Source organism: Heteronotia binoei, chromosome 16 (genome assembly GCF_032191835.1).
Source record: "Heteronotia binoei isolate CCM8104 ecotype False Entrance Well chromosome 16, APGP_CSIRO_Hbin_v1, whole genome shotgun sequence".
NCBI classification, from domain to species: Eukaryota; Metazoa; Chordata; class Lepidosauria; order Squamata; family Gekkonidae; genus Heteronotia; species Heteronotia binoei.
In genome coordinates, this window is record NC_083238.1 from 55,419,631 (window position 1) to 55,445,201 (window position 25,571).

The 25,571-nt window shown below is 46.6% G+C and overlaps 1 protein-coding gene across 1 annotated transcript in view; it reads left to right on the forward strand.

The window, feature by feature from the left end:
* The window catches only part of MYO1B (myosin IB), a 207,448-nt gene that overhangs the window by 113,313 nt on the left and 68,564 nt on the right, over nucleotides 1-25,571 (forward strand). The window contains 6 exon segments of the mRNA XM_060256929.1: nucleotides 12,170-12,268; nucleotides 12,454-12,557; nucleotides 13,601-13,748; nucleotides 16,028-16,146; nucleotides 16,853-16,939; nucleotides 17,996-18,061. Of these exon segments, the coding sequence (XP_060112912.1) occupies nucleotides 12,170-12,268; nucleotides 12,454-12,557; nucleotides 13,601-13,748; nucleotides 16,028-16,146; nucleotides 16,853-16,939; nucleotides 17,996-18,061 (623 nt within the window).

Sequence of the window (25,571 nt, forward strand, 5' to 3'; positions counted from 1 at the left end):
ACCGTTACCATGGCAGCAACTGTCAGTAATGACTAGGGTAGAGCACCTTGAAGCCTGCATGCATTCGGTGTTCAAAGTATTTTGCTCTTTCTCTTTCAAACGGCAGCGTCTTCCATATTTATAAGCAGCTATTCAGCCAGTTCCAGCAGTCCGGTGAAATTCTTCACCTGCTTTTCACCTTCACAACCAACGAGCATATTGCAAATTACCGGGACTCTATTGCTTTATAGAGTCCATCAATCACAGAATGTATTATCATATATTACAGCTGTCCACACGCTTAACCACTACACCAAACTGGCTGCCCACAGTTATTCTCCTGACACCTGATTCTTTAAAGCTGTTGGTGTCATAGAAAGACATTTATTTGCGAATACACCAGGCTTTGCTGAAGCTGCATCCCCCCGCCCCCCCCCGTCTGTTTATCCCGCTGTTTTATTAGTACTGTTTACTTCTTCAATGTACTACCCCTTTTAATTGATTCTGTTCTAAGCCATTACAGGCAGGGTTTTATAGAGAAGCAGAAGAAATCTTAAGAAGTCTTAAGAAGAAGACGATATTGGATTTATATCCCGCCCTTCACTCTGAATCTCAGAGTCTCAGAGCGGTCACAGTCTCCTATACCTCCCCCCCCCCCCGCAACAGACACCCTATAAGGTAGAAGAAGATATTGGATTTATATTCCGCCCTATACTCTGAATCTCAGAGCGGTCAAAATCTTCTTTACCTCCCCCCCCCCAACAGACACCTGTGAGGTAGAAGAAGATATTGGATTTATATCCCGCCCTGTACTCTGAATCTCAGGGTCTCAGAGGGGTCACAATCTCCTTTACCTCCCCCCTCCCACAACAGACACCCTGTGAGGTAGGTGGGGCTGAGAGAGCTCTCACAGAGTAGTTGCCCTTTCAAGGACAACTCCTGCGAGAGCTATGGCTGACCCAAGGCTGTTCCAGCAGTTGCAAGTGGAGGAGTGGGGAATCAAACCCGGTTCTCCCAGATAAGAGTCCGTGCACTTAACCACTACACCAAACTACATTTAACTTTAGAAGGGGTAACTTCTCTTAATGGAGGCTGGAGGAAAAGATAAAGAGGGTCAAATCCCTGTTGTAAATTGGAGATGTACAATGGATAAAAGGAAGTCCTTCACTCAAAGAATAATTAACTTGCGGAATTCACTATATATATATAAAGAGCCCCATGACGCATGGTAAAGCTGCAGTACTGCAGTCCAAGCTCTCTGCTCATGACCTGAGTTTGATCCCAGTGGAAGCTGGGTTCAGGAAGTCAGCTCCAGGTTGACTCAGCCTTCCATCCTTCCAAGGTCAGTAAAATGAGTCCCCAGCTTGCTGGGGGGGAAAGTGTAGAGGACTGGGGAAGGCCATAGCAAACCACCCTGTAAAAAGTCAGGCGTGAAAACGTCCTGATGCGACGTCACCCCAGAGTCGGAAACGACTGGTGCTTGCACAGGGGAGCACCAGTCGTTTTCGACTCTGGGGTGACACTGCTTTCACTATGTTTTCACGGCAGACTTTTCACGGGGTGATTTGCCATTGCCTTCCCTAGTCCTCTACACTTTCCCCCCCAGCAAGCTGGGGACTCCTTTGACCGACCTCGGAAGGATGGAAGGCTGAGTCAACCTTGAGCTGGCTACCTGAACCAGCTTCCACTGGGATCGAACTCAGGTCGTGAGCAGAGGGCTCCGACTGCAGTACTGCAGCTTTAACACTCTGCGTCATGGAGCTCTTCTATACACACACACACACACACACACACAAGGCTGGGTCGCCCACTAGGCAAACTATGTGGTTGCCTAGGGTGCTGGGAGAGGGTTGCAGAATTGGCCTCCCCCTCTCCCAGTGCCCAAGACAACTGCCTAGTTTGCCTCTCTCCCGCTCCCTCGCCACCTCTGCTGCAGCTTTGGGGGGGGGGGCGTGCATGTGATGGAGCACGGTGCGGCAGAGAGAGAGAGGCAGCAGGGGGGCACTGGCAGGGAGCGTGCCTGGGATGCCATGTGCCCTAGGGTTGGCAATGTGTGTGTGTATACATATTTGTACGTAGAGGTACACACATCTGCAAAGGAAAGGAAAGGTCCCCTGTGCAAGCACCAGTCGATTCCGACTCTGGGGCGACGTTGCTTTCACAACATTTCCATGGGGTGGTTTGCCCTTGCCTTCCCCAGTCCTCTACGCTTCCCCCCCAGCAAGCTGGGGACTCATTTTACCAGCCTCAGAAGGATGGAAGGCTGAGTCAACCTCGAGCCAGCTACCTGAACCCAGCTTCTGCCAAGATTGAACTCAGGTCATGAGCAGAGCTTAGGACTGCAGTACTGCAGCTTTACCACTCTGCACCACGGGGCTTAATGTCTAACACACTAAAGGTAAAGGTAGTCCCCTGTGCAAGCACCAGTCGTTTCCGACTCTGGGGTGACGTCGCACCATGACGTTTTCACGGCAGACTTTTTACGGGGTGGTTTGCCCTTGCCTTCCCTAGTCATCTACACTTTCCCCCCAGCAAGCTGGGGACTCATTTTACCAGCCTCAAAAGCATGGAAGGCTGAGTCAACCTCGAGCCGGCTCCCTGAAAACCCAACTTCCACGGGGGATCGAACTCATGTCGTGAGCAGAGCTTAGGACTGCAGTGCTGCAGCTTTAGCACTCTGCGCCGCGGGGCTCTCGACATCTGCAAAAGCCTTCCTTTAACAGCAGTCTGCCAGAGCTGCCTTTTTAATTGGAACCCCGTCTCTCGTTACGTAGCAGAACAGAGCCTTCATTCAGAGCCACTTTTGTCGAAAGGCCTCGCGTATGCCCTTGCTAATTGCAGGAGGCGACAGGGAGACCAAATGCTGCTGGTAGCTTTCTGAAATATTAATAAGCCATATTGTCCCGTGTCTTGTTCTAGACGCCGATAAAACGTTAAACAAAGCGGTAGAATGATAGGGCACCTTGTCCCCGTCATGCACCGAGGCCCATTAGGGGAGGGCCAGATCTTCTCATAAATATGCACTTAAGGGACGTGGTTTGAGGCCGAAAGTGCAGGGGAGGGTTACCTGGGCTGAACTGAGGCTGTGAGTGCAAAGCTGACCTTTCCCTGTTATTAGTTCCAGCGATTTATCCGCTTGAAAGGGGTTTCCCGTAATAATCTCACATAAATCCTTACTCGGATGCACGATCCAGGCAGATGTGTATTTTGGCAGATCCGTTTGGGCAATGGAAAGAAAGCCCAAAAGTGTGGCGAGAGCACGTTGTAGCGAAGATTTACTGTGCTGCAGCAGGAAGATACGGGCAGGGGTGGAATTCTAGCAGGAGCTCCTTTGCATATTAGGCCACACACCCCTGATGGAGCCAATCCTCCAAGAGCTTACAAAAATGAACCTTGTAAGCTCTTGGAAGATTGGCTGCATGAGAGGTATGCTGCTTAATATGCAAAGGAACTCCTGCTAGAATTCTATCCCTGCTCACAACTGACGCAGGGCAATCCCAGTGAGGGGTCTTCAAGGCAAGTATGAAGCAGAGGTGGTTGGCCATTGGCTTCCTCTTTATGAGTCTTCCTTGGTGATCTCCCTTCCAAGTACTGACCCTGCTTAGCCTCTGAGATCTGATGAAATGGCATAAAAACCCAAGAGAAGCCATTTGGGTCAGGCCAATGGCCCATCCAGTCCAACACTCTGTGTCACATAAGAGAAGCCATGTTGGATCAGGCCAATGGGGGGGAAAGTGTAGAGGATCAGGCCAATGGCCCATCCAGTCCAACACTCTGTGTCACATAAGAGAAGCCATGTTGAATCAGGCCAATGGCCCATCCAGTCCAACACTCTGTGTCACATAAGAACATAAGAGATGCCATGCTGGATCAGGCCAATGGCCCATCCAGTCCAACACTCTGTGTCACATAAGAACATAAGAGAAACCATGTTGGATCAGGCCAATGGCCCATCCAGTCCAACACTCTGTGTCACATAAGAACAGAAGAGAAGCCATGTTGGATCAGACCAGTGGCCCATCCAGTCCAACACTCTGTGTCACACAGTGGCCAAAACCCAGGTGCCATCAGTTGGTCCACCAGCAGGGCCAGAACTCCAGAAGTGCTTCCACTGTTGCTCTCCCCCTCCAAGCACCAAAAGTATCAAGTCTCACTGCTCCAGGTTGGGCTATACCTTGCTGCCTTTCCTCCAAAAGAATACCTGGAATATTATAAATAATTTAACTATGATAATTTGTTTTGTTTTCCAGGGCCTTCACTGGGGTATGGGGTGGGAGTCCTGTATTGGTGCTGATGCGTTCTCTGGTTATATCATGTTGAGATTTTTCTTTTACGGTTTTAAATTATATTGATTGTAAGCTGGTATAAGGCAGAAAAAAAAAATATATATATATATATATATATATATATATATATTTAAAAAAACTAAAATGTGGCCATTGCTATATAATAACTAAGGATGACACCAGTTTATCATGTTTGAGCGGACCAATAGTGTGGTGGGGGCAGTGTGCAGAACTGTATCATGTCCTTCTCTGGAGTCCTAGCTTTCATTTTTATAAAATCAAATCTCTCACCCTTTTCATTGTGAAGATAGAAAGGGAAATGGACCAGTGATTTTGGTCTGATTGCTTGAAACGGAATGGCAGAAGGGAAGCTGCAAGCAGGAACACATTCAGTTCCTGGCTCCTTCGCTTCTGTCCCTGGACTGTTTCTTGATTGATCTCTCTGCTCTTTAAAGTCTGCAATGGGAAGCGTTCAGGAAACCAGAATGGGATTTAAATAGGATTTAAATTGTTCCCAGAGTGTGGGAATTTTGCCTAGACGGCCATCTGATGGCAGTGCTGATTGTGTGAGCTTAAGCAGATCATGAGAAGGAGGGCAGGAAGGGTTGTGCTTCGTTCTTGTGGCCCTTTCTTACATGCCCAGGGAAATGCTGATTGCCACTTCGGGGTCAGGTGAGGCTGTGGGAATGGGGCAGGAACAGAAAAACGAATTCCTAGTTTCACGCTGCCTGGTATCTACTTTTAAGCCCTAATCACCAGTTACTTTGCTTCAGCTTCCCAGTGAGAAAGGGTGTGTGTGCCTTTGAGCATGGGCCAAGAGCCAGGCTGGAGTAGTGACAGGTTTGGGTTTGAATCCCCACTTCCACCATGGAACCTCGCTGGGTGATCTTGGGTGTGTCACACTCTCACAACCTGCCTTACCTCACAGGGTTGTTGTTGTAATGAGGGAATGGATGAGGGCAGAACGGTGTTCTGAATCCACTTTGAATTCCAACGATGGGGTGAAAAGCAGGATATAAATTAATGCAAATGCCTTGTCTTTTACTCACCAGTGGGCAAGCATTGTCAAGTCGCCATTCTGACTTCCTCCAGTAGGTCTGGTTATGATTAAAGGAGGTGAAACCCTTAGGCAGAGTTAAACCCCAGAAGCCATTTCTACAGAATGAAGCACAACTATCTGGAGACCAAATCCTACGAGGAAAGGTTGAAGCAGCTGGGGATGTTTAGCCTGGAGAGGAGGAGGCTGAGAGGTGATAGGATCACCATCTTCAAGTACTTGAAGGTCTGTCCTATAGAGGATGGGGTGGAATTGTTTTCTGGGGCCCCGGAAGGTAGGAGCAGAACCAACAAGTTGAAATTAAATCAAAAGAGTTTCTGGCTCAACATTAGGAAGAATTTCCTGACCATTAGAGCAGTTCCTCAGTAGCTCACAGCTTTAATGCCAGTAGCTCACAAAGCAGAATTTCTGCTCACAAGATTCCACACCTTAGAGGGAACATTGGTAAGGGGTCTGGAGACCAAGTCCTATGAAGAAAGGTTGAAGGAGCTGGGCATGTTTAGCCTGGAGAGGAGGCAGCTGAGAGGTGATAGGATCACCATCTTCAAGTTCTTGAAGGGCTGTCCTATAGAGGATGGTGTGGAATTGTTTTCTGTGGCCCAGGAAGGTAGAACCAACGGGTTGAAATTAAATCAAAAAAGTTTCCGGCTCAACATTAGGAAGAACTTCCTGGCATAGTGGTTCCTCAGTGGAACAGGCTTCCTCGGGAGGTGATGGACTTTCCTCCTTTGGAGGTTTCTGAGCAGAGGCTAGATGGCCATCTGACAGCACTGCTGATTGTGTGAACTTCAGTAGATCATGAGAAGGAGGGCAGGAAGGGTTGCACCAGTGCTTAGTTCTCGTGGCCCTTTCTTACACGCTCAGGGAAATGCTGTTCACCACTGTGAAGTCAGGAAGCTTGGCCAGGGATCCTGGAGGGCTTTTTTGCCATCTTCTGGGTGTGGAGAGGCGTGGGGGTTGGTATTTGTGAATTTCCTGGATAGTGCAAAAGTTTGGAGGAGATGACCTTGGAGGTCCCTTCCCACTCTATGACTCTTTGTAGAAGGGCTGAAGACGAAGAGGCATAATACTGAGGCAGGTTAAGCCTCACCATCTCTCATTGAAGAAAACTAGGGCATGAGAAAGGAGCCAAAATTATCCCAGTTCTCAAGGCTTTTTTTTGTAGCAGGAACTCCTTTGCATTTTAGGCCACGCCCCCCTGAGGTAGCCAGTCCTCCAAGAGCTTACAGTAGGCCCTATACTAAGAGCCCTGTAAACTCTAGGAGGATTGGCTACATCAGGGGTGTGTAGCCTCATGTGCAAAGGAGTTCCTTCTACAAAAAATGCTCTGCCAGTTCTGAATAGGGTTTCCAATCCCCAGGTGGGGGAAGGGGATCCTCCAGTTTGGAGGCCCTCCCCCCACTTCAGGGTCATCAGAAAGTGCCGGGAGGGGAGGGAAATGTCTGCTGGCACATTATTCTTTATGGAGACTGATTCCCATAGGGAATAATGGAGAATTGATCTGCTAGGTATATGGGGCTCTGGAGGGCCTGCTTTTTTGAGGTAGAGGCACCTAATTTGCAGCACCGCATTCAACGCCTCTCCTCAAAAGAGCCTCCAAGTTTCAAAAAGATTGGATAGAGGGGTCCAATTCTATGAGCCCCAAAAGAAGGTGCCCCTGTCCTTCATTTCCAATGGAGGGGAGGTATTTAAAAGGTGTGCGGTCCCTTTCAATGTGATGGCCAGAGCTCCCTTTGGAGTCCAATTATTATAAATTGGGAGGGGTTGCAAACACAGAAGAAGACAGAAACAGGATACAGGAAGACCCTGACAGGCTGGAAAACTGGGCTAAAACCAGTAAGATGAATTTTAACAGGGATAAATGTAAAGTTCTGCATTTAGGTAGGAAAAATCCAATGCATGGTTATAGGATGGGGGAGACTTGTCTTAGCAGTAGTATGTGCTCAAAGGATCTAGGGGTCTTAGTGGATCATGTGCTGAACATGAGTCAACAGTGTGATGCGGTGGCTAAAAAGGCAAATGCAATTTTGAGCTGTATCAACAGATGTATCGTGTGCAGATCACGCAATGTGATGGTATCGCTTTACTCTGCTCTGGTAAGACCTCATCTGGAGTCTTGTGCTCAGTTTCCGGCACCACAATTTAAGAAGGATATAGACAAGCTGGAACAGGTCCAGAGGAGGGCGACGAAGATGGTGAGGGGTCTGGAGACCAAGTCCTTTGAGGAAAGGTTGAAGGAGCTGGGGATGTATAGCTTGGAGATGAGGCTGCTGAGAGGTGATATGATCACCATCTTCAAGTACTTGGAGAGCTGTCATATAGAGGGTGGTGTGGAATTGTTTTCTGTGGCCCCGGAAGGTAGGACCAGAACCAATCGGCTGAAATTCAATCAAAAGAGTTTCCAGCTCAACATTAGGAAGAATTTCCTGACCGTTAGAGCGGTTCCTCAGTGGAACAGGCTTCCTCCTTGGGAGGTGGTGGGCTCTCCTTCCTTGGAGGTTGTTCAACAGAGGCTAGATGGCCATCTGACAGCAATGAAGATCCTGTGAATTTAGGGGGAGGTGTTTGTGAGATGCCTGCATTGTGCAGGGGGTTGGACTAGATGACCCTGGAGATCCCTTCCAATTCTAGGATTCTATTAGGAAGAACTTCCTGACTGTCAGAGCGATTCATCAGTAGAAAAGGTTTCCTCAGAAAGTGGTGGGCTCTCCTTCCTTGGAGGTTTTTAGATGGCCATCTGACAGCAATGAAGATCCTGTGAATTTAGGGGGAGGCGTTTGTGAGTCTTCTGCATTGTGCAGGGGGTTGGACTAGATGACCCTATCGGTCCCTTCTAACTCTATGATTCTATGCTTGTCACACCCTTGCTCCTGGCTCCACTCCTAAATTCCCCAGATATTTCTTGAATTGTACTTGGCAACCCTAATGCTCAGAGGGCTGTTCCCGCACTTCGCAGTAATAGCACATACCTGCCTACCTGGTATAGGGGAGGGAATTTGAGTTTCTAGGTCGGAGGGAGTAATTTGCAAGGTAGGTAATCCCTCAGTAATCTCCTGTTTTGGTAGTCAAAATGCAGAGTATTTGCTCTCTCTCCCTAAGTTTTCCTAACGCCACACTGATTTGTGACCCTGCTTCTCCCCCCCTCCCCACTCCCCCCTTAACGGAAACTCGCGTTTTTCTCAGAGGGCTCCTTTTGGAGAAGGAATTCAGGATGGCCTGTCCCTGCTTTTGCATTATTGTCATTCCTTCGACTGTTTACAAGCCTCTTGTATCACTGGGGGAAATATTATTGCCGCTGCCGATGAGGTTGTGGCTTTGCAGTTTGCGAAGTGAACACATATATGAAGCTGCCTTCTACTGAATCAGACCCCCCTCGGTCCATCAAAGTCAGTATTGTCTACTCAGACTGGCAGCAGCTCTCCAGGGTCTCAAGCTGAGGTTTTTCACGCCTACTTGCCTGGACCCTTTTTAGTTGGAGATGCTGAGGATTGAACCTGGGACCTTCTGCTTACCAAGCAGATGCTCTACCACTGAGCCACCATGCCTCCCCTTAGACATATGAACATATGAAGCTGCCTTCTACTGAATCAGACCCTGGGTCCATCAAAGTCAGTATTGTCTCCTCAGACTGGCAGTGGCTCTCCAGGGTCTCAAGCTGAGGTTTTTCATGCCTACTTGCCAGGACCATTTTTAGTTGGAGATGCCGGGGATTGAACCTGGGGCCTTCTGCTTACCAAGCAGATGCTCTACCACTGAGCCACCGTCCCTCCCTAAAGTCAGTATTGTCTTCTCAGACTGGCAGTGGCTCTCCAGGGTCTCAAGCTGAGCTTTTTCACGCCAACTTGCCTGGACTCTTTTTAGTTGGAGATGCCAGGGACTAAACCTGGGACCTTTTGGCTACCAAGCAGATGTTCTACCACTGAGGCACCATCCCTCCCTAAGGTCAGTACTGTCTACTCAGACTGGCAGCGGCTCTCCAGAGTCTCAAGCAGAGGTTTTTCATGCTTACTTTCCTGGACCCTTTTTCGTTGGAGATGCTGGGGAATGAACCTGGGACCTTCTGCATGCCAAGCAGAAGCTCTTCCACTGAGCCACCATCCCTCCCCTGCTCTCCAGGGTCTCAAGCTGAGGTTTTTCACACCTATTTGCCTGGACCCTTTTTAGTTGGGAGATGCCGGGGACTGAACCTGGGACCTTTTGCTTACCAAGCAGATGTTCTACCACTGAGCCACCATCCCTTCCAAATAAAGTGCAAACTTTATTTAATCCTAGGCAACTATACTGGGCAGTGCTGCAAATAGAACAGTCATCAGGGATCACCCCAGACTACTGAACCTGGCACCTGGGTCTTAATCCAGCCCGACTGAACCAAATGAACAGTAGGATCTGGTGCAGAGTTACTCCATGGCAGTGATGGGATCAACATATTGAGCAGAGGTCCATCAGTGGCTATTTTAGAACTCTGTGCATTGTTGGAACTCTCTGTCTGGGGCAAGTAATGCTCTGTACTCTTGGTGCTTGGGAGGTGCAACAGGGTGAGGGCTTCTGGTGTCCTGACCCCACTGATGGACCTCTTGATGGCACCTTCGTTGTTGGCCACTGTGTGACACAGAGTGTTGGACTGGATGGGCCATTGGCCTGATCCAGTATGGCTTCTCTTATGTTCTTTCTTATGTTCATTTGAAACTAATTTATTTCAGTATATTTATGTGGGAGTAACTCTGCATAGAATGGTACTGTAAATAACCTTTAAACATGTTGGATTTTCTTAGGTTTTGCTTCTTTGAGAGAGCGAGTTCTGTGTAGTGGTTAAATGCGCAGACTCTTATCTGGGAGAACCAGGTTTGATCCCCCACTTTTCCACATGCATTTGCTGGGTGAAACCAGGTCGGTCATAACTCTCTTGGAGCTGTTCTTCTCAAGAGCAGTTCTCTCAGAGCTCGCTCAGCCCCACCTGCCTCTCCAGGTGACTGTTGTAGGGAGGGAAAGGAAAGGAGATTGTAAGCTGCTCTGAGACTCTGATTGAAGGGCAGGAATAAATCCAGTCTCTTCCTCCTCATAGGGTTGCCGATTCCAGGTTAGGAAATTTCTGGAGATTTGGGGGTGGGGCCTGTGGAGGGCAATGTCTGGGGAGGGGAGGGGCCTCAGCAGGTTGTAATGCCATACAGTCCGACTTCTGAAGCAGCCATTTTCTCCAGGGGTATTGTAACAAAAGGAAAAACTGTATAGAAGTAACAATCGTTAATACAAGTCTTGGCTTGCTATTCTATATTTTGAAACAAACAATTTGATCTCGGTATTATTAACCAAAAAATACACTTGATGTCAGAATTTAACAACAGTTGGTAGAATAACAGTAGAAGGCTGATATTACAGCAACAGCAGCAATGGATTGCCTAAGCCAGGGGTGGCCAACGGTAGCTCTCCAGATGTTTTTTTGCCTACAACTCCCATCAGCCCCAGCCAGCATGGCCAATGGCTGGGGTTGATGGGAGTTGTAGGCAAAAACATCTGGAGAGCTACCGTTAGCCACCCCTGGCCTAGGGAATTATTCATTTCATTCGCCTTCTTCAGGCTGCAGTACACTAGGTAAAGCCTTGAGTTCAATGACTGAATACCCAGTATTTCCTTCAGATTTGTGTTCAGGACATTCTCCAGCTTTTACAAGTGCTGTGCAGATAGTCACAGTCGGAGCCTCAGAGGTCAACGGTCTTCCATTAGGGTTGCCCTTTGTCCAATTAAAAATGTCGAAGAGTTGTAATTAGAGTGACGCATAACCTCATTCCCTCAGATTTCGTGGTTGGCTTCACCCTTTGTGGCAGCCATTTTGCTGTTGCACCCACCACCCTGTGTTAGAGTCTGACAGTGCTCACAGGTTTGAAAAGGCTAGGGACCCCAGCTCTGTGGCTTCTTGTAAGACTTCTGCGCATGTCTGCTTGAGGTAACGACTGCGTGTATAATTTGGAAAGGGGAGCCAGTAATCTAGCAGAAACAGCTCAGCTACCTTTTACATGCAGGACATAGTTTTCATTTGTTGTGTGTATGTGGCAAACAGTCGGTCTCTTTAAGCCACACAATCGTGACAAAATTACCTCACAAATACCTTTTCTGGCACCTGCCAAGTGTTTTTAGAAAGTGGGCAGGGCCAGGTAGGGTGTTTGCCCAGCAAGGCTTCTGTTTATTGGAAATTTGATGGCTGTGCAGATTTTTAAATTGGTTTGGTAACAGCTGCCACCTCAGCACAACACTGTATTACTGAAGTGAAACTGTGGCAGTCATTCTCTGGCCGGCTCCACCTCCTGTGGCAGCCATTTTGTGGCAGCCATTTTGTCACGGTGCTCACCATGCCATGTCAGAATTCTAGATGTGCCTGCAGGCTAAAAAAGTTTGGGGACCCCTGATCTAGCAGTATGTGAAAGTACTGCCGTTCAATACGCCTATCCAATGTTACATCTCCGTATCCTACTCAGTGAGTCTCTGAGTTTGAGATGATGGAGTTCTGGCAACCAGACTCCCCCAAATGTACAGTATGCCCCTCAGCAGAATATTTTAAATTAAGTGATACACTATTAATTGGTTATTAAGGAGATTAAATTAACTTTGTTAGGAACATTTCTGATTATTCTTATGAAGGATAGGCTACATCCCATTTCCCTCTAAAAGTGGCCAGTGGGAGCTGATGGAAATTTGTTGAGAGGGACAGTTGGAAACAGACATTAATTCAACTGAGAGAGAGACTGATTGAGGGCAGTCTGTGGGAGAAGAGCAGTTTAAGACTGACTGAAAAAAAAAAGTTTAATTCTGGGATACATGGCTAACCACTTGAATTTACCTTTTTTTTGTTTAGATCTGTTGGAGAAGTCCCGTGTTGTTAAACAACCAAGAGGTGAAAGGAATTTTCACATTTTCTATCAGATACTGTCTGGAGGATCTGAAGATATGCTTCGTAAGTGTACAGTGCTGCCTTTAAAATATATACCAAGTAGAATAATCTGTATAATGATATAAGTAGGTCTCCAGTTTATTTCAGCATTTTATATAAAACTTTTACTTCATATGTTTTAAATGAGTGTCCCGTGGACTATCAAGCAAAAACCTAAAAGGGAACTTAATTCTTTTTCTTTTTGTCAGAAAAACTGAAGCTGGAGCGAGATTTCAGTCGCTATAACTACCTGAGCCTGGACTCTGCAAAAGTGAATGGAGTGGACGATGCTGCCAACTTCCGAACAGTTAGGGTAAGACTTGGCATTGTTCTAAGCTCAGAACCGTTTCAGTTGAAGCTTTGAAGCATTATACTGGCAGCTTGTCCTATTACAGTATTTTTAAATGGCTGAGGTTTCTAGCTGGTTGGTCAAGCGCCTGATTTTAAGCTGCACGATTCAGCCTCCTAATAACATAAGGTTTGAAAGTCACGTTTATACGCTAGGGCAGATGTGGGAAATCTGAGGTTGCCAGACTTCTAGTGACGATACAAATAGGGAAAAAGATTACGCAGGAACAGTAGCAAACAAGAATATACAAGGTATCATAACCAAATTAACTAAAGACATTTTCAAATATATTAATAGTCACCTTTTTTGGGGAATTTTTTTAATGACACACATGGCCCGGCCTGACAAGGTCTCATTTATGTCAGATCTGGCCCTCACGTTGTGCATGGCAAAGAGTCCCTTTGACACCCCTGGTCTAGAGCAGTGGTCCCCAATTTTTTTTGGCACAAGGAACCGGTTTTGTGGAATTTTTCTACGGGCAGGGGTGGGGGGGGAGGTTTGTTATGGTTTTGGGATGATACAACTGTGTACTTTATTTTGGTGTGGGGGTTACGTGTGCAGGCTCTTATCTGGGAGAACCGAGTTTGATTCCTCATTCCTCCACTTGCAGCTGCTGGAATGGCCTTGGGTCAGCCACAGCTCTGGCAGAGCTGTCCTTGAAAGGGCAGCTTCTGGGAGAGCTCTCTCAGCCCCACCCACCTCACAGGGTGTCCGTTGTGGGGAGGAGATTGTGAGCCACTCTAAGATTCGGAGTGGAGGGCAGGATATAAATCCAGTGTCATCGTCGTCTTCTTCTTCTTATTGCATTGTAACGTATAATGAAATAATTATACAACTCACGGCCCGGTTGCTAACAGTCCATGGACCGGTACTGGTCCATGGACCGGGGGTTGGAAACCCCTGGTCTAGAGGATCAGACGAGGGAGTGAGCTCCACCATGTGCACTCGTTGCAGGAAGGTTGGGGGTTTTTTTTTTAATGTGATGTATCTTGATTTCCCTTTTCCAGAATGCCATGCAGATTGTGGGATTCATGGACCATGAAACACTGTCGGTTTTTGAAGTTATCGCTGCTGTCTTAAAATTGGGAAATATCGAATTCAAGCCTGAGTCTCGCGTGAATGGCTTAGACGAAAGCAAAATCAAAGATAAAAATGGTAATTCGAGTTTATCGCCTTGAGTATACTAAGATTTGCCTACGCTTAGACTCATTTTGGTTCTGAAAACGCTTGTTGAATAAGAAGGGGAATAAAGAAATGTTCATAGGTTTGGAGCAACGTTCCCTCTAAGCGTGAGCTAGCTCACAGATTTTTAGCCTCCAGCTCACACATTTTTGTCTTGGCTCAGGAAAAATGGCCCCAGAGCATAAAAATTTATGCAGCAGCTCATGACTTAAATACCTGTAGCTCACAAAGGAGAATTTTTGCTCACAAGACTCTACAGCTTAGAAGGAACATTGGTTTGGAGCTACTCTTTTGTCCAGGTGGAATCAAAAGAATTGTGAGCTGAAAGAAAATTGCCCATATGTGTTGGGCTTACAAATGTGAGAGTTCACACAATGCGGTAAAAAGAGGGAGGGTTTCACCATTGTTATAATTCTGCCTGTACGAGAGATTGAGGCAAGCTGAGAAACGTATGTAGATATTCAGTGTTATCATATGCAGAGTTACTGAAGTCTAAGTCAGTTCAGCTCTAGAGTAACTCTGGATAGGATGGCACCGTTAGACAGTTTAGGTGTCTTTAATAGATAAAAAGCAATTGTGCAATGCCCTGAATAATCTGAATTAGTGGGTTTATTTGTGAGCTTTTCTGCATTCTAATTTTCCTCTCTTGCGTTCCTGTTGCTTCAGAGCCCCTCCACCCTTTTCTGATTGCGTTTTGCTCCCTCTAGTTTGTCTGTTCACTATTACAGCGCTTTATGTCTTGCATAAAAGCTTGCAGTTTAAATTTGCAGGGAGATCTGCTGTACATAAACTGATGTAATATCAAGTTGACCATTAGGGGGAGCAAAACATGTGCGGAAGGAAATCCGGAAGCACCAGGAACTCCCAGTGGAGGAATGGCATGGAGACGCACAACGCTACCACACGATCAGTTCTCCAACGTGTACAGGGTTGGTGGTTCCACGGAGCGTTTGCAGCCTCCTCGGCTATGATTGTAACATGTGCTCTGGCTCTGACGCTCTCATCTCAAAGATTCTTCCCTGTGAATTTGTAGCCCCACCAATGTATGAATCCATGAGTGCAGATTTTATTATCTTGTAGTGTTTGTTGGTCTTTGTTGGCCCCACTGGTGGACCTCCTGATGGCACTTGGGGTTTTTTTTTTGGCCACCATGTGACACAGAGTGTTGGACTGCATGGGCTATTAGCCTGATCCAACATGGCTTCTCTTATGTTCTTATCTCTGAGGCAGTGATGCTCTGTATTCTTGGTGCTTGGGAGGGCACAGTGGGAGGGCTTCTAGTGTCCTGGCCCCACTGGTGGACTTCCTGATGGCACCTGAGTTTTTTGACCACTGTGTGATACAGAGTGTTGGACTGGATGGGCCATTGGCCTGATCCAACAGGGCTTCTCTTATGTTCTTAAGTGACACAGAATGTTGGACTGCATGGGCCATTGGCCTGATCTAACATGGCTTCTCTTATGTTCTTATGACACAGAATGTTGGACTGGATGGGCCATTGGCCTGATCCAACATGGCTTCTCTTATGTTCTTATGACACAGAATGTTGGACTGGATGGGCCATTGGCCTGATCCAGCATGGCTTCTCTTATGTTCTTATGTGACACAGAGTGTTGGACTGGATGGGCCAGTGGCCTGATCCAACATGGCTTCTCTTATGTTCTTACGTGACACAGAGTGTTGGACTGGATGGGCCATTGGCCTGATCCAACATGGCTTCTCTTATGTTCTTATGTGACACAGAGTGTTGGACTGCATGGGCCATTGGCCTGATCCAACATGGCTTCTCTTATGTTCTTATGTTGGTCTTAAAGGTGCTATTGGACTCCTCTTTGTTCTATTACTTCAGACCAGGGGTGGCCAAACTGCGGCTCAGGAGCCACATGTGGCTCTTTCACGCATATTGTGTGGCTCTTGAAGCCCCCACAGCTCTGTTGGCTGGCTTGGAGAAGGCACCTGTCTCTTTGAATCACTTCTCCAATCCAAACCATCTGGTGGCATTTAAAGTCAAAGTTGCTTTCTTTCTAACTCTCCCTTCCTCCCCCATCTATTTGCCTTCTTCCTTCCTTCCTTCCTTCCTCCCTCAAACATCTGACGTCTAATATATGTGGCTTTTATGTTAAGCAAGTTTGGCCACCCCTGCTTCAGACCAACACGACTGCCCACTTGATTTTAGCGTTGTTAATGCGTGCAATCAGCGTGTTAAAAGAGGACCAAAATGAGTTTTAAGTGGACATCCTTTGCTTCCTTAGAACTCAAAGAAATCTGTGAGCTGACGGGCATCGATCAGTCGGTGCTGGAGCGAGCCTTCAGTTTCCGCACCGTCGAAGCTAAGCAAGAGAAGGTCTCCACAACCCTCAACGTGGCTCAGGTATCTACCGAGGTTGACATATGTAAGACGTGTAGGAAGAATTTGTTGTACCAGCTTGCATGTGGTCTGAGGTAAAGCCTTTAATTGGTACTCTTAGAGGAGAAAAAAATAATCCCTCGATGGTTGTGGAAATATGAATAATTATATCTGTCTTGGGTGGTTCCTTGGTGAATTTTCCAGACCTGAGCCCAAGGTGGGTATCCTAAATCTTTAATAACAGTCACATTCAAGAGGGAACTGGATAAACATCTGGAGCAGAGGTCCATTGGTGGCTATTAGCCACAATGTATTGTTGGAACTCTCTGTCTGGGACAGTGATGCTTTGCCTTCTTGGTGCTTGCGGTGAGGGGCACAGTGGAAGGGTTTTTTGTGTCCTGGCCCAACTGATGGACCACCTGATGGCAACTGGGATTTTTGGCCACTGTGTGACACAGAGTGTTGGATTGAATGGGCCATTGGCCTGACTCAACATGGCTTCTCTTATGTTCTTAAGGATTAATTTTTGCTAAGTTTCACACAAAGTGAGAAAGGCATTGTGTCAATTTTTAAGTAAATCCACCAGAAATTCCCTCACATTTTATTATTTCTCCAAAGCAACCCAGAGCAAATGTAACCATGGGCTGTCTCCATCATAAATCATACCCCGGGCAGAAGGTGATTCTGACAATCCCAAATATCTCTAATGTTTGCTTCTTTTTTAAATTAGGCTTATTACGCTCGGGATGCTCTGGCAAAGAATCTTTACAGCAGACTCTTTTCTTGGCTCGTTACCAGGATCAATGAGAGCATTAAGGTAATATTAGCGGAAATCAATGTAATTGGAATGAATGAGCTGGCAAGTAACAGCGTCTGCCCATCTGTTTGTGGTACAGGATTGAAACAATGTCAGGGGGTTAAGAAGAGCTGTACCTGTCTGTCTGTCTGTCTGTCTGTCTGTCTGTCTGTCTGTCTGTCTGTCTGTCTGTCTGTCTGTCTGTCTGTCTGTCTGTCTGTCTGTCTGTCTGTCTATCTATCTATCTATCTATCTATCTATCTATCTATCTATCTATCTATCTATCTATCTATCTATCTATCTATCTATCTATCATCTTTTCTCTCTCTCTCTAGCAGAGGTCCATCAGTGGCTGTTAGCCACAGTATATTGTTGGAACTCTCTGTTTGGGACAAGTGATGTTCTGTATTCTTGGTGCTTGCTTGAGGGGGGGCAGCAGTGGGAGGACTTCTAGTGTCCTGGCCCCACTAGAGGACCTCCTGTTGGCGCCTGGGTTTTTTTGACCACTGTGTGACACAGAGTGTTGGACTGGATGTGCCACTGGCCTGATCCAACATGGCTTCTCTTTTCTTTCTTTCTTTCTTTCTTTCTTTCTTTCTTTCTTTCTTTCTTTCTTTCTTTCTTTCTTTCTTTCTTTCTTTCTTTCTTTCTTTCTTTCTTTCTTTCTTTCTTTCTTTCTTTCTTTCCTTCCTTCCTTCCTTCCTTCCTTCCTTCCTTCCTTCCTTCCTTCCTTCCTTCCTTCCTTCCTTCCTTCCTTCCTTCCTTTCCATATATATATATATATATAAAATCCATCTCTCTCTCTCTCCTCCATCTCTCATATATTATCTATATATAATTTATTTATTTTATTAGATTTATATCCTGCCCTCCCTGCAAGCAGGCTTATGGAGGCTGGCTCTCTCTCTCTCTACCTACCTACCTACCTATCCACCCTATCTGCAAGTGGGCTCCAGGCGGCTGGCTCTCTCTCTCTCTCTTTCTCCCTGTGAAAAGACTTTTTCTTTCATCGCGATATTTGGCAGTCTTATTGTAATCTCAGTTAAGCGATTGAAAGTAATACTGAGTTTCTTCTAGGCACAAACAAAAGTGAGGAAGAAAGTCATGGGAGTGTTGGACATCTATGGATTTGAAATTTTCGAGGTACTTTTCTTTATTATACATAGCAAGATATGATGTCTCTAATACTAGTGGAAGAATGCACATGGTGTTATATTGCTGCTTTGACGCTATATTTTCCAGCAATGGCAAAAAGGGGAAAGGAGGAAAAAATGGTCAGTGTCCTCACGTTTATTTTGGGTGAATTCCATGCACATGTGTAAGATGATGGAGTGGGGGAGGTTTTGTGAAAGGAGCTATGGCTCAGAAATTAATTAATTTAATCACTCAATTAATTATCGTATGGCTTTGTGTGTAGTATAGCCATCCTAAGATTGTCTGGCAGCCTGAAGTTCTAGCTCTTTTAGCATAACGCAGCACTGGATGATGAGCTAGTCTTATTCTGGGGGCCAAGAGAGCTCGGAGAGCTGTGACTGGCCCAAGGTCTCCTAGCTGGCTGCACGTGGAGGAGTGCAGAATCGAACCCAGTTCTCTAGATTAGAATCCATCGCTCTTAACCGTGGCACCATGCTGGCTCTCTGTGGCTCAGTGGTAGACCATCTGCTTGGTATGCAGAAGGTCCCGGGTTCAGTTTCTGGCATGGGATCAGATGATAAAAAGGCTGTCACTCTTGAGACCCTGAAGAGCTGCTGCCAGTCTGAGTAGACAATACTGACTTGGATGGATCAGGGGTCTGATTCAGTAGAAAGCAGCTTCAGGCATAAAATACATATTCAACAAACCTTTTAATCCCATTTTACCAGGGGTGGAATTCTAGCAGGAGCTCCTTTGCATATTAGGCCACACACCCCTGATGTAGCCAGTCTTCCTGGAACTTACAAAAAAGAGCCTTGTAAGCTCTTGGAGGATTGGTTACATCAGGGGTGTGTGGCCTAATATGCAAAGGAGCTCCTGCTAGAATTTCACCCCTGCATCATACCGTAACAATCATGAGGAAGGATTGTGGGTATTCCTTGCAACACTTTCCGCGTTAGTTTATGAAGGCGTTTGCATGCACATGAGCACTTATACCTTACTTTGTTGGACTTAAAAGGTGTCACTGGACCCACATAGCTATGTGTCACTAGACCCACATAGCTTCCCGTCTAAACATCTCTTGTTAGCTTATATAATGTCTAAATTTTATTATTTAAATCTTTCATATTAATTCAAGGCAGCTTACAAATTAAAGTCTACTGTATTCAGTGCTCCCTCTAAGCTGCAGAGTCTTGTGACCAAAAATTCTACTTCGTGAGCTGCTGGCATGAAAGGTCCATCAGTGGCTATTAGCCACAGTGTATTGTTGGAACTCTCTGTCTGGGACAAGTGATGTTCTGTATTCTTTTAGCTTGGTGCGGGGGGGGGGGGAGGGGGCAGCAGTGGGAGGACTTCTAGTGTCCTGGCCCCACTGGAGGACCTCCTGATGGTGCCTGGGTTTTTTTTGACCACTGTGTGACACAGAGTGTTGGACTGGATGGGCCATTGGCCTGATCCAACATGACTTCTCTTATGTTCTTATGTGACACAGAGTGTTGGACTGGATGGGCCATTGGCCTGATCCAATATGGCTTCTCTTATGTTCTTACGTGACATAGAGTGTTGGACTGGATGGGCCATTGGCCTGATCCTACATGGCTTCTCTTATGTTCTTATGTGACTCAGAGTGTTGGACTGGATGGGCCATTGGCCTGATCCAACATGGCTTCTCTTATGTTCTTATGTGACACAGAGTGTTGGACTGGATGGGCCATTGGCCTGATCCAACATGGCTTCTCTTATGTTCTTATGTGACACAGAGTGTTGGACTGGATGGGCCATTGGCCTGATCCAACATGGCTTCTCTTATGTTCTTATGTGACACAGAGTGTTGGACTGGATGGGCCATTGGCCTGATCCAACATGGCTTCTCTTAAGTTCTTCTGTGACACAGAGTGTTGGACTGGATGGGCCATTGGCCTGATTCAACATGGCTTCTCTTATGTTCTTATGTGACTCAGAGTGTTGGACTGGATGGGCCATTGGCCTGATCCAACATGGCTTCTCTTATGTTCTTATGTGACACAGAGTGTGGGACTGGATGGACCATTGGCCTGATCCAACATGGCTTCTCTTATGTTCTTATGTGACACAGAGTGTTGGACTGGATGGGCCATTGGCCTGATCCAACATGGCTTCTCTTCTGTTCCTTTCTTATGTTTCTGACTGTATTAGTTCACGCCGGTTTACAATCTTGATTGCATTGTGACGCTGGAAATAAGAGACAACATACCTTCCATACCAGAGCTATAAAATCGTGCTGTTCTTTCTTTGTAACTGCTGACCTTGGCAATTATTATTTTTTTTAAAAAAATACAGACTTGCGTTTGAGACTCTGGAAGGCTCAGTGCTCCTTACAGAGACAGGTGGGATTTCGGCGGATGCCAGGAAGATAAGAGAAGTCAGTGGGAAAGTTTGCTTAGAAGCAGAAATGCCAGCTCTCCTTTCCAAGAAGGCATTGAGCAGATTTACAAGTGTGGGGCATACGGTGGTGTTGACTTAAAGTAGATCCCTGCAGATTAATCTTTGGGCAAACAAAGTGACATGACTTTTGTGGGCCAAAGGCTGTGTGCAGAAACCCTGAACTAAATGTTGGCATACACATATTTGCTTATCCATGCTTAGAGCCATTTGCATGTTACCCACAGGCAAAGTCTCCTGGCTCTGTACTAAGCCGAGAGCCGCAGCAGCCTTGCTGTCTGGCAGATTTTTATCCTGCTTTTCCATCTTAATTCCTGGATGACTCTAAGCATGCTTGCGGAATGCATGTGTTTCACATTGCATAATTCTCTGGTATACCTCCAATAATGTAAAGTGGAATTTGGCACAGGGCTTCAGAGTCGGGCCTGCCAGACACAGGGTCTTGCTGTGGAAGCTGACTGGGTAATTTTGGACCAGTCACAGACTTCTAGCTAACCTGCCTCACATGGCAGTTGTTCAGATCACACAGAGGGAGAGGAGAATCATGTAAGCTGCTTTGGTCACCTCCACTGTGAAGAAAGACTATCCTTTTCCTATGTAGAGGCTGCAGGGAGGGGGGGAGGTGATGGAAACCTGAAGTCAGAAGGGCAAGTGAAGCGAAGGAGATAGAGTTGCCAACTCCAGGTTAGGAAATTCCTGGATATTTAGGTGGGGTTTGAGGAGGGGTGGGACCTCAGACAGGTACAATGTCATTGCCTCCTAGGGAACCGCTGTTGCCAATTCTCCAGGTGAACGCTGGAAGTCGCTCAGAATTACAGATGACAAAGATCAGCTCCCCTTCAGGTGGGGGAGAGTGAATGCTTTCATTTGGGTTGGTGGGAAGACAGTAGGGGGGGCACTCGCCCAGAGCCTCCTTCCAGAATCCGTTGTATTTTTCTTCACAATGGGCCTTACTTCTAATACTGTAATAATGTTAACGATTTAAGCATGATTGTGTTTTCAGTAAAAAAAACAATATTGTTAAATGGGTTTACCTATGTTCTTTATAAAGTTTATATCTCCAGTACTTGGCAAAGCCCTCATAACTGATGAGTTAGACACCTCTGCCTTAGAGGGGGGTATGCCGCTTCTCAAGATGTATCTAATGAAAACAGGGGCAGCAAAGGGGTCAGCTGGTTTTTCTCTCTGACTCTGGTTTGAGGAAGGTAGGTGGTGTGGCCAGAAGCAATGAGGGGAACCCAGAACACCTTGAGCCAAAACTGGGCCAGGCCCTTCAAACTTGCTAGCATTGTTGAGCTTTTAAATCCAGTACATGCATGGCAGATCCCAGATTCATGGAGAAGCAGTCCCTCAATGACTACTAGTCATGGGAACCTCCATGTACATATACATATAAAGGCAAATGCAGTTTTGGATTGTATCAACAAAAGTCTAGTGTCCAGATCACGTGAAGTGATGGTATCGCTTTACTCTGCTCTGGTAAGACGTCACCTGGAGTATTGTGTTCAGTTTTGGGCACCACATTTTAAGAAGGATATAGACAAGCTGGAACGGGTTCAGAGGAAGGCGACAAAGATGGTGAAGGGTCTGGAGACCAAGTCCTATGAGGAAAGGTTGAAGGAGCTGGGCATGTTTAGCCTGGAGAGGAGGCGGCTGAGAGGTGATAGGATCACCCATCTTCAAGTACTTGAAGGGCTGTCCTAGAGAGGATGGGGTGGAATTGTTTTCTGTGGCCCCGGAAGGTAGGACCAGAACCAATGGGTTGAAATTGAATCAGAAGAGTTTCCAGCTCAACGTTAGGAAGAACTTCCTGACCATTAGAGCGATGCCTCAGTGGAAGAGGCTTCCGCGGGAGGTGGTGGGCTCTCCTTCCTTGGAGGTTTTTCAACAGAGGCTAGATGGCCATCTGACAGCAATGAGGATCCTGTGAATTTAGAGGGAGGTGTTTGTGAGTTTAGAGCGGTTCCTCAGTGGAACAGGCTTCCTCGGAAGGTGGTGGGCTCTCCTTCCTTGGAGGTTTTTCAACAGAGGCTGGGTGGCCATCTGACAGCAATGAAGATCCTGTGAATATAGGGGGAGGTGTTTGTGAGTTTAGAGTGGTTCCTCAGTGGAACAGGCTTCCTCGGGAAGTGGTGGGCTCTCCTTCCTTGCAGGTTTTTAAACAGAGGCTAGATGGCCATCTGACAGCAATGAAGATCCTGTGAATATAGGGGGAGGTGTTTGTGAGTTTAGAGCGGTTCCTCAGTGGAACAGGCTTCCTCAGGAGGTGGTGGGCTCTCCTTCCTTGGAGATTTTTAAACAGAGGCTAGGTGGCCATCTGACAGCAATGAAGATCCTGTGAATTTAGGGGGAGGTGTTTGTGAGTTTCCCGCATTGTGCAGGGAGTTGGACTAGATGACCCTGGAGGTCCCTTCCAACTCTGATTCTATGATTCTACAGAAGCATCAAACTTCCAAGTAGCAGTGCCTAGCAGCAGGTGAAAGCTTTAGCCTCTGTTTGCTGGTCATCTGGTGCTCCAGGGCAACTGGTTGGCCGCTGTGTGAAACAGGGTGCTGAACGAGGTGGATCACCAGTGTGACCCAGCAGGGCTCTTCTTACATGCTCAAAACAGCATACCGAGCGTTAACAAATTGCCTCAGAGCAGGACGAGCATCTGCAGGTTTATGCAAACACCAGTTCCAAAGGTCATTAGATGCGGCTCTCCTGACAGACGGCTCTCCATCAGATACGTTGGGCTTTCGAAATACCTTTCGCAATCCTTTTCTCCTCTTTTTATGCTTGCCCACCATTTTAACCCCTCTTTGTCTCCGCAAGGCTGTCCTCTTTTCCCTAGGAATGCGTGCCATATATTTACAGTTATGATTTTTAAAAAAAAAAAATCTCAGAGAGAACAAACAAACTGCTCATGCCGTCACCCAAACTACACGGAGTAATTAGCTCCCGGGAGAAACCTCACAAGCATCCCCTGGAAAGGAGGCAGGAAGGCATCACAGCTACCTCTGGCCATAGACGGCAGCAGGGGCAGGCTTCATTCAGCCATCTCTCTGAATATCTTCCAGGCCATCAGTAAAGGTCAGCCACCAGCAGTGTTCCCTCTAAGCTGAGTTAGCGTGAGCTAGCTCACAGATTTTTAGCCTCCAGCTCACACATTTTTGTCCTAGCTCAGGAAGGATGGCCCCAGAGCACACTAATTGATGCAGGAGCTCAGAACTTTAATGCCAATCGCTCACAAAGTAGAATTTTTGCTCACAAGACTCCACAGCTTAGAGCAGCAGTCCCCAAGCTTTTTGGCACCAGGGACCGGTTTTGTGGAAGACCATTTTTCCAGGGACCGGTGGGGGAGATGGTTTTGGAATGATACAATTGTGTACTTTATTTCTGTTAGTTTAGCATGCTGGTTAATTGTGCAGACTGTTATCTGGGAGAACCGGGTTTGATTCCCCACTCCTCCACTTGCACCTACTGGAATGGCCTTGGGTCAGCCAAAGCTCTCGCAGGAGCTGTCCTTGAAAGGGCTGCTTTTGTCAGAGCTCTCTCAGCCCCACCCACCTCACAGGGTGTTTGTTGCGGGGGGAGAAGATAAAAGAGATTGTGAGCAATGTTCCCTCTAAGCTGCGGAGTCTCGTGAGCAAAAATTCTACTTTGTGAGCTACTGGTATTAAAGTTGTGAGCTACTACATAAATTAGTGTGCTCTGGGGTTATCCTTCCTGAGCTAAGACAAAAATGTGTGAGCTGGAGGCTAAAAATCTGTGAGCTAGCTCACGCTAACTCAGCTTAGAGGGAACACTGATTGTGAGCCGCACTGAGACTTTGAGACTTCAAAGTGGAGGGCAGGATATAAATCCAAATTATTATTATATTATATTATTATATTGTAATATATAATGAAATAATTATACAACTCACAGACCAGTTGGGGGCCCCTGGCTTAGAGGGAGCATTGATTGTAGTCTGTGGTGATGAATATTCTAGGTCAGAGATTCCCCAACGCAGCGGCCTCTGGGTGCTGTGGCAGCCACCAATAGATTTCGTGGTGCCTGCCAAATGTTTTCAGGAAGTGGGGAGGGCTTTTGCCCAACAGGGCCTCTGATTGGCCACTGGCAATTTGATCAGCTGTGCAGATTTTTAAACACATTGCTGCCACCACAGCACAAGGATCTGCACTGCGCAGCTGAAGGTAAGCGGTGTGTATTCAAGAAAACATTTTTAAAGAATATGTTCATTTTAAATGGCATCCTGTTAAAAAAGGAGGTTTTTTTGCCTAAAATGCTGAAGAATTACTTATAAGAGTTATTCAGAACTGCACTCTTGGACATCTGGGGGTTGGCTCCTCCTCCTCCGGTAGCCATTTTTTGGTTGACTCCACCCCTTGTGGCAGCCATTTTGTGCCCACACTGCCCTGTGTCACAATATTGAAGGTGCGAGGGAAGTGGTGTGCAAGCTCAGTGCCTATGAACATATGAAACTGCCTTATACTGAATCAGACCCTCGGTCCATCAAAGTCAGTATTGTCTACTCAGACAGGCAGTGGCTTTCCAGAGTCTCAAGTGGAGGTTTTTCACACCTATTTGCCTGGACCCTTTTTAGTTGGAGATATCGGGGATTGAACCTGGGAGCTTCTGCTTACCAAGCAGATGCTCTACCACTGAGCCACTGTCCCTCACCGACCTCCTCGTTGTGTGTGTGTGTTATTTCCAGAACTGAGTGTGCATAAACCATCTCTATGCAGTGCTTTCAGAGGAAAACAGAGTCTATTCTTAACATTTTGCTTATCATACCTGCATTAACATAGTGACCCCAATGCCTTACCTATACAGCTTAACAAACAATGAATATAGGAGAACGTTTACTCTTATGAGTTGGGATGTTCTCTTCAGCGGTGGTGGAGGGGAGATACAAAAAGGTGCCCTTCCAAGAACGATTATGTCCTTGCTGCAATGATGGTATTGAATCTCTAGTCCATGTCATATTTGACTGTGAGGCTTATAATGATCATCGAGCAGTACTTCCATTTTCCACGGCCAGACCTTTTACCAGTAGCCAAAAACTGCAACTCCTTCAAAATCTTCTCAGCGATAGGGACCCTGAGGTTACATA